At 51.9% G+C, this 8,489-nt stretch overlaps 1 protein-coding gene across 1 annotated transcript; it reads right to left on the reverse strand.

Moving 5' to 3' along the window:
- Positions 1-298: 298 nt before the first annotated feature.
- Positions 299-7,384, reverse strand: PHOX2B (paired like homeobox 2B). Its single transcript, XM_063401841.1, has 3 exons — positions 2,413-7,384; positions 1,314-1,501; positions 299-1,134 (listed from the first exon to the last, which is right to left on the reverse strand). Exons 1-3 carry the CDS (start codon positions 2,651-2,653, stop codon positions 703-705), a joined length of 861 nt encoding a protein of 286 aa, XP_063257911.1. The 5' UTR covers positions 2,654-7,384; the 3' UTR covers positions 299-702.
- Positions 7,385-8,489: the final 1,105 nt, after the last annotated feature.

The following is an 8,489-nucleotide window of genomic DNA, read 5'->3' on the forward strand; positions in this document are numbered from 1 at the left end:
AAAGACACGGAAAAAGAGAAAGCATACCTGGCGACATTCAACTAAGAGCTATAGTTTGTGCCTTTTAAAATAAAATTAGAAAACCCTAACGGAGATGCCTAAAAACTGCGTAGACCGTGTAATAATAATAATAATTAATAATAATAAATACCGGCCGGCCGTGAGGAGCGCGGGCCCTGCAGGGGCCGGATCGGCGGTACAGGGAGCGGCGGCGGCCGCAGGGTCAGAGCTGAACCCGGCTGGCGCCGGCGGCGGCGGCAACGGAGAGACCCAAGACCCGACGGAGGGAGAGTGACACCGGACGGCGGAGGAAGGACCACTCCCAGGCGCGGGGCCCCGGGGTGGCGGGGGAGGAGGGGAGGAGGGGAAGAAGACACTTTGTCCCTCCGGCTGACCGTGAAAAGGAACTTAAAAAACCCCAGGGGCGCGAAGGGTGCCCCCCCGGTGCCGGGCCGCCCGCGGGCACAGTCCCCGCGGCCCGCGCTCCCCGCCCGGCAGCCCCTGCCCCGCCCCGGCGGAGGCGCTGCGGGGCCGGCCCCGCCGCCGGGCCGGGAGCGAGGGGAGCCGGGCGCGGCCCCCCGTGGGGCGCGGGGTCCCTGCCCCGCGGAGCCTGGCGCAGCCCGGGCCCCGGTCATCGCTATGGGCGGGCGGCGGATACTAACGAGCGGGAGGGGCCGCCGCCGCCGCCGCCGCCGCCGCCGCTCAGAACATGCCGCTCTTGACGAGGCTGCCTTTGGTGCCTCCGGGCCGCTGCAGCGAGGAGAGGACGCTGGCGAAGGGGCCGCCTAACGAGTCGGGGATAGAGGTGATGGGCCCGGGCCCCGGCGCCCAGCCCTGCCCCGGCCCCGCCGCTCCCTTGCCCGGCTCTCCCCCCGGCCCGCCGGGCCCTGCCGTTCCCTGCCCGGCGGCCGGGCTGGGTCCGCCGCCACCGCCTCCGCCGCAGCTGGGAGCGGGGTTGGGGTTGGGGCCGGGCCCGCCGGTGCTGTCGGGGTCGGTGCTCTTGGCCTCCTTGCTCTCGTCGTCGCGGGAGGCGTCGGACTTCTTGCCGGCCGCCCCGTTCTTGGCTGCCGCCGCCGCTGCCGCCGCCGCCCTCTCCTGCTTGCGGAATTTGGCGCGGCGGTTCTGGAACCAGACCTGGGAGGGGGAGCAAGGGGCGGGCAGCACGGCGGCATCCCCGCCGCCGCCTCCCGCCGAGCCACCCTCGCCCCGGCCCCCGCCTCCACCCGGAGCCGGTGCCTTCCGCAGCGCCGTGAGCCTTGGCGCGGTCCCTCCGCGACCGCGTCCCCCTTGTCGGCACCGCAGCCCGCACATACCTGCACTCTCGCCTCGGTGAGGTCTATCTTGAGCGCCAGCTCCTCCCGGGTGTATATATCAGGATAGTGAGTCTCTGCGAACACCCTCTCCAGTTCCTTGAGCTGGGCGCTTGTGAACGTAGTTCTGATCCGCCTCTGCTTTCTCTTCTCGTTTAAACCCCCGTGGTCGGTGAAGAGTTTGTAAGGAACTGAAGGAGGGAAAGAGGAAAAAAGAGGAAGAAGGGGGAAAAAAGTTCGTGAATCTCTGGTGACTTTCCCAAAGATATTTTTCCGGAAAGACGAACGGTACTTTAAAAAACTGCCGCATCCTTCCGAGGGATCCTAATACGCCTGAATAACCGGAGGAGTCCAGTAGTCATTGAGGAGAGAAAACGAGGAGGGGGTTAAATATGGGAAGAGAGAGAGCAAAGTTTAACACTAAATAAGTATGCTAAAGGCTGAATGTGAGGATGTGTTAAATGTGAGTGTATTAAAATGCCGGAACCCAGCCGCAAAGCACCGGCTGGTCCTGTTCAAAGCCAAAGATTCAATAGGAGAAAGGAAAAATGATTGAAAGTGCCAGAAAGCATTGAAGGAAACATCAGACTGCTTGCTAGCTGTCACTCAGTAATGATATTACCAAACTGCTTCTATATTTATTTGGATTTCTCTAGTCTTACCAGATGATCCTCTTTAAAGAGGTTTCAGTAAAAAGTGCTGTAAAAATAATGACCGGCGAAAAATAGATCTGCACTGCTGCTGCTGTTGTTGGGTTGGGTTTCCTCTTTTTTTTAAGACAGTGTCGGTAATGAGCTTTACTCTTTGGTTATTTAATTATTTTCTAAGCTTTACGTCTCATCGCAAAGTAAATAAATTATGCCTATCATTTTGGCAGCTTAAGATAATTTTGTTGGCGGTTCGGGTGTGACTAGGATAGTGTAACCCTGTAAGTGAATTACCCCTCCCTGCAATCGCTTCTAACGTGATAAATTCTTTCATTTGTGTAAGCAAATTTCGTTTGGTAAATACTAAACACATTTCCATTTTCAAATGCAATCAAGGCTTCCTATATACCAGCAGCGAGGCGGCTGCCGGGGCTAAGAAAGCTGGAGGTCCTTACCTGCTGCGTATGGACTGCTCTGGTGGTCCCTAAGAGAGCCGAGACTGCAGGATCCTGGAGTGAGGGATGGGCAGCCAGACGTGGCCCCAAAAGTGGTCCTTATAGGGTTATATTGAAAGCCACTGGCTTGGCTGCAGGAACTGAAGTCAGCATAAGCTGAAGCCAGGCTCGAAGTGTCCATCCCAGCCATACAGGACTCGTAGGCAGAGGAATTGAGGTAAGAATATTCCATTTTATACATTGAAAAGGCTCTGGATGGCTCAGCCAAGTGGAAAAAATGAAATAAAAGCTGGATATATGGAGAAGGTGCCTGTGGTGGGGAGATGTGCACAGCTCAACGCCTGCTTCGAGAGTGGCCTCCTTACTACCAGCAGAGCCTAGTTTTATGAAAAAGCCTCCTATGAGATGCCTTGCCTGAGGTCTCTAGAGCATATAGTCCTCATAATAAACTTGGCTCTTTCCACTTGGACAATAGCAAAGCGGTTGGTCTTATTGCTGGCGCTTTTTACATGACAATAACTCATCAGTCTATTGGGCTGGCACTGAGGGACCGAGCTGTCCAACCTCCCTATCGCTGATTCCTGCATCTCTAATTAGAATTTAATACCACACCATTACGCACTGAGCCCCTCGATCCTCCCTTCTAACCAGCTCCCTGCCCTTTAATTCAATCACACTACTTGGAAATAATGAAAGTTGGGTGACGATTCTCCCTGATCCAATTTGCCCCTGCTTTTAAGCCTTTTTAACTGATCATATACCTTAGGCATAAATTGAGATAGCGTGGTTCCCCACCGCCCCCCAACCCCTCTCTGATCTTTTTTCTTTTTTTTTTTTCTTTTTTTTCCCCTCTCCTTTTATTATTTTTTTTTTATTGTGTGTGCGCACTTGGTGAGGGAGAGAAACCTTGATGTCATCGAGAAACCTGTTTTGTAAGAGCGTTACACGCTCAATTTAACAACAAGTCTACCCCCCGAAGTGCATGAAATGCTATAAAGGACTGGGACATTAGCCGACTCAGGCACACTGTAAAATAGAGTAAGTGAGCCAGTGGGCTGCTTTTTTTTTTTTTTTTTTTTTTTTTTTTTTTTTTTTAATGGGAAGAGGGAGAGTGTTTCTTTATTATACACCTGATTCAGGGGTAAAAACCCATCAACTTACAAATCGCATTTCTTCTCCAAGGCTGGAGTACCAGGTTTCGTTGTTTGTGTCCTCTCCTAGGGTCTCTGGACCGACACTCTAGATGTTGGGATTTTTTTTCGGCACAAGGCAACGAATAAAGCCTTCGAATGCAAAACATCTGGATGCTAAACAGATGTGTTCGTTGGGGTTGGTGTCCCCGTTTTTATTTGTTCGCTAACACCTAAGGCTTGGATTAAATTGTCGTTATTGTTATTTATCGTTAATATCGTTTATATTGGAATGGAAAAGGCGGATCGAGAAGGGTATACGGGGGATGTGTGCGGGATGAAGCACATTCAATTTTGTACCTGCTTTTTCTTTCTTCGGGAGGGCGAGAAGTGAGCGGGGAGAAGATGCAAACCCAAGCCACACTTAAAACATGCGGTCGGGACGGGGGGCTTCTGGAAACCTGTTTCCAAACACGACGTGGCACACGCAGTTTCCGAAGCTGGAGCAGGAGGATCTCGCTTGGGTCGGGCGTTTTTCTCCGCTGGCCTCGGGAGCGGCGACCCCTTCTTGCCGCGGGCTGCTCCGCACCCGCGCAGGCTCCGCGCTGCCGCCGCCAGCCGCGGAGAGGGGCGGCGGAGCGCCGGGGATCTTCGCCGAGTTTTCTTGCCGATGATGTAATTTGCACTTCGTTAGTCGTATTTCATTAAATTTCTCCTCTGGGTAGGCAGCATAGGAAATGCTGAATGAAATCTCACTGTTGTGTAAACAAACGTTGGATATTTTATATGATTTCAATGTGTAGATAATTAGTTTTATTGCGTTCATTACCCCCTTTATGTGCTCTGTAACAAGTCGACAATTAAAGTAACAACCTCATAAAGTCTTTATAGGGGCATTTAGGCTTGCATAGTATTTGCCAGACTAAGTAGTTTAATTCAAAGCCAGCGGATGAACACGGGGAATCTACAGGCTCCTGTGCTTTGAGGTGGTTTATTATACATTAAAAACGCTCCAAAGCGGTATTTAATTACACCAATGACTGAGGTTTCCTTTTATTTTTTTGCGGCGGGGGAGGGGGAGGGAGACTATGTCACTATGAGTTACCGGTGGGTAATAAAACAAAGCAGAAGATTCTTGAGCCGCTGAGGATCCGGGTGATAGTTTTATGGCGAGGTCTGATAGTTTTATTGCGGTTGCATGTTGTACAATGTGTATTTGATAAAGAACGGCCTTTGATGGCCCGTGGACAGTTTTTTGTGCACCGTCGAAATGAAAATAAATGTGAACACGGTTTTAGTGGGAGGATGGAAACAAATTGCGAGTTCTAAATGGTTGTCCCTTTATGGTCAGCAGACAAGAAGAGAAAAGCTCTGCAAACATCTGTCTTCCGTCCCCCAAATCTAAAGGGCACCAAAGAATGATGTGAATCTAAGTGTTACTACAGCAGGGATTTGTCTTTATTTACGCGCGCTCTCATGAATATGAATACGTGTTTGGGGCAAGGAGGTGCCTTCACCCCTCTCAAACACAACACAGGGCGTAAAAAAAAAAAAAAAAAAAAGAAGAAGAAGAAATCCGAGTTCCTCTGCGGAGCACCTTTTGTGTCGCATTTCTTTCCTCGCAGCAGCACCACGCCGTCTCCCCCGCCCGGGCCTGCGGGCCGCTCAGTGTCGGACCCTGCGCGGGCAGCAGCGCTGCCCGTCCGGCACCTGTCCTGTCCCGTCCCCGGCCTTGCCACCCCGGCTGCCCCGCTGTCCCCGGCGTGGCCGGCTCCGCACTGCCGCGGGGGATGGTTTGCCTCACCCCTCGCCCCTCCCGTCCCCTTTCCGCCCGGGTTTCACCCGCTCCCCCTCCGAGGGATTTGGGCTCCAGTTGTTCTTTCTACACGCGAGCGGTTCTGCCGCAAAAGTTGCAGCAAATGGGTAATTTGATTATTCCCACTATAGGCCAACTGCCTCGGCGGCCTTCCCCCACGCGTCTGGCTGGGGGCAGAGAAACCATCTCCAAGGAATAATCAAATCAAGGCGAAGTGTGGAAAAACCCCTCTGATTTCCAGGCGACACAAATAGAATTAGAGCCTCCCGTTTGCTTCACCCCCTCTTTTCTTTCCCTCCTTCCAGAAGAGCCCTTTTGTCTCGATCGTAAACTCCGGCCCAGCCGGGCAGCGCGGGGTGCGCGGCGGCTGGAGGCGCGACGGGGTCTGGTGCCGGGGAAAAACGCGCCGAGTGTTTAGAAGCCACTGTTCTTTCCTCTTCCTGAGCACTGAGAGGGGCCCGGTCCGCTCCCCTCAGGCTGCGGGAGGAATGCTCGGAGGCAGCGGAACAAAACAGGGAACAGCGCGCCTTTGTACGGCCGCCGCCGCCCATGGGAAAGCGCGTCCCGGGCCGGCTCCGGCCGCGCCGCCACCGTCCCACCCGCCCGAATAAAATGTTAGACACGGACGAGGCTTCCTTTGCCATTGCTTTATCCGGAGGGAGCGGCCGGAGCATCCCACGGCGCTGCGGCCGGGCCCTGGCGTGCGGGCTACACGGAGCGCGGCCTTCGCCGGCCCCGCGCCCGCGGCGCTGCGGAGCCCCTCGGGGGACGGGAGCGGGCGGGCGGGGACAGGTGTTGGCTGTTCCTCTGCTACAGGGGGACGGTGCGGGGACACCTTCCTGTCCCCGACACGTCGCGGGGCTGCCTGCCACTCCCGGGAGAAAAGAATTCCCACTTTTTGTTGTCCCTGCTGCTGCCCCGCTGGCAGCGGCTGCTCGGGCTGGGCTTGGTGGCTCTGCTCGGGGGCAGGGGACACCGGCGCTGCCGCTCTGCCTCTCCGCGCTGGCTTAGGATGCCAGGCCACCGCACGCCTTCTTGGCCGGTCTCCTGTTGCCTCATCAGCTGGGATGGGGGGATTTGCAATAGTAATGATAGTGGCGAGGAAGAAGTGAAGAAGGAATAATAATAATAATAATAATAATAATAATAATAATAATAATAATAATAATAATAATAATAATAATAATAATAATAGTCCCTTCTATTTGTCCGTCCCTCTCTCGGCCGAGACCCGTGGCGTTCGGGTGGCGGCCAGCAGAGGGATCTGCGCTTTGCTTTTCCCCTCGGCGGTGGCGGCCAGCAGAGGGATCTGCGCTTTGCTTTTCCCCCCGGCGGCGGCGGCCGCGGCGGCGGCAACATCTGCTGGGCTGGGGGAGACGGGGGGATTGAGCAGACGCACAGATGTAAAAGTGACATCTGCTTGTGACAAAGGAGTGGGAGAATTAGATTAGACGGGGAGGCCTTTCTGCGATAAGGGAAAAAAAAAAAAAAAAGAGAGAAAAAGAGAAAGGAAAATACTAGCTGCAGATTGTGTAAGCAGGGGAAGAGGATGTGAAAGACAGAAATTCTCGCTGGGCAGCTGCAAAGACATTTGGGGCAGCACAAGGGTCCTGGGAGCTGAAATAGGCCTCAGAGAAAGCTTTGCTTTTCCCTCCAGAAGCAGAGATGTGGCCCGGTCAAAACTGTCTGTCACCACGAGCAGAGGGCAGCAAGCAGGAGACTCGGACATAGCAGGGATGCCCTCCCACTGCTCCTGACCAACTAGGCAGAGAGACCCAGGTCTGGACACTTCTTCTCTTTTTTCCCTGATGGAATAAATACAGGGAGATTTGTATACCCAAAAGTAAGGAGACAGGGTGCCTTGCTTTTGCTTGCCTTGAACCGTCCAATTTCAGTTCCATTAATTAAAAAAACAAAAACCAAAGCAAACAAAAAACCACAACTCACAACCACAAGTTTAAGTCTGTTTGGTAAAGCAGAAGAACTGTTTTGTTGTTCTTGTCCAACCACCTGCACCCAGCTGAGACTTCACCTGCACCAGCAAGCACTAGTTAGCAAGAAGAAACACACCTCCCACATTTCAAATGATACAGTCTGTTTTGCAAGCTATGCTTTTCCCATTTACATGAACACTGATATTGAATATCACTGAACATCATGTTTTGTTTTTTTTTTTAAAGCACTAGCACCTTTATCTCTAGGGATACTTGATGCTCTTCCAGAGCAACATACAGAAGAACGAATAGGACTGAATTATATTTCAAATGGCAGAAGAACTGTACTGTACTGCAAAACCAGCAAGTTACAGAGTGCAATGTGCTGTGCACTGGGGTAGATTTAGTAATGCCTCTTATAGCACATTGTCTCTAAGCTTGAGAACCTTTTAAAGACTAGACTGTGATTTCAGTAGAGTGCAGAACAGGTCCACAGTGCCGAAGACTTGCCTATGCAAGCTGATCTTTGTTACAAAGGTAGAGAGTGTGTGTGACACCTTTGTCAGTAATGGGGCTGAGGAATGAGAGGATTGGATTATAGAAATTGTGAGACCTCTGATAAAAAGCAGAGTAGGATGGGGGAGAGAGAGTGCAATGAAAATAGCTTAAAAGATAATTAGGGAAATCCTGTTGATAAAAGAATAAATTACTTTATGTGCTTATTATGGAAAAAAAAAAGTCCAGTGCATCTGTGTCCCTGCAAATACAGAAGCACAGCAAAACACACTGATGACTCACACATAAGAATCTGTGTCATATACAATTGCAGACAAACATTTGTGTTTTTTAATGAAAAACATATCTGTGAGTTCAAAAAAGTAATGGGTTTTGTATTAGCTGTTATTTGGTATTATAGTATTTGCATGATAAGTTGATTGTCTGGGTACAAACTCCAGCTCTCTGATGGCCTTGAAACTGCTGGTCACGGAGAAGATTTGTCAAAGGGAAGGGTCCTTCTGTTTGTGCACTGCTTCTTCTTTTCTTTCTCTAGGCAATCATCACTGGCCACTGTCAGACCTATGGCCTGACCCAATTACAGCAATTTTATGTATCTATGCCTGTTTCTGTCAATGAATCCAGTGAGGTTGAACGAGACAGTAAAAAAGATGGAAAGGTATGTTCTCCCCACAGTGAAGG

This window comes from Prinia subflava, chromosome 7 (assembly GCF_021018805.1).
Source record: "Prinia subflava isolate CZ2003 ecotype Zambia chromosome 7, Cam_Psub_1.2, whole genome shotgun sequence".
In the NCBI taxonomy this organism is placed as follows: Eukaryota; Metazoa; Chordata; class Aves; order Passeriformes; family Cisticolidae; genus Prinia; species Prinia subflava.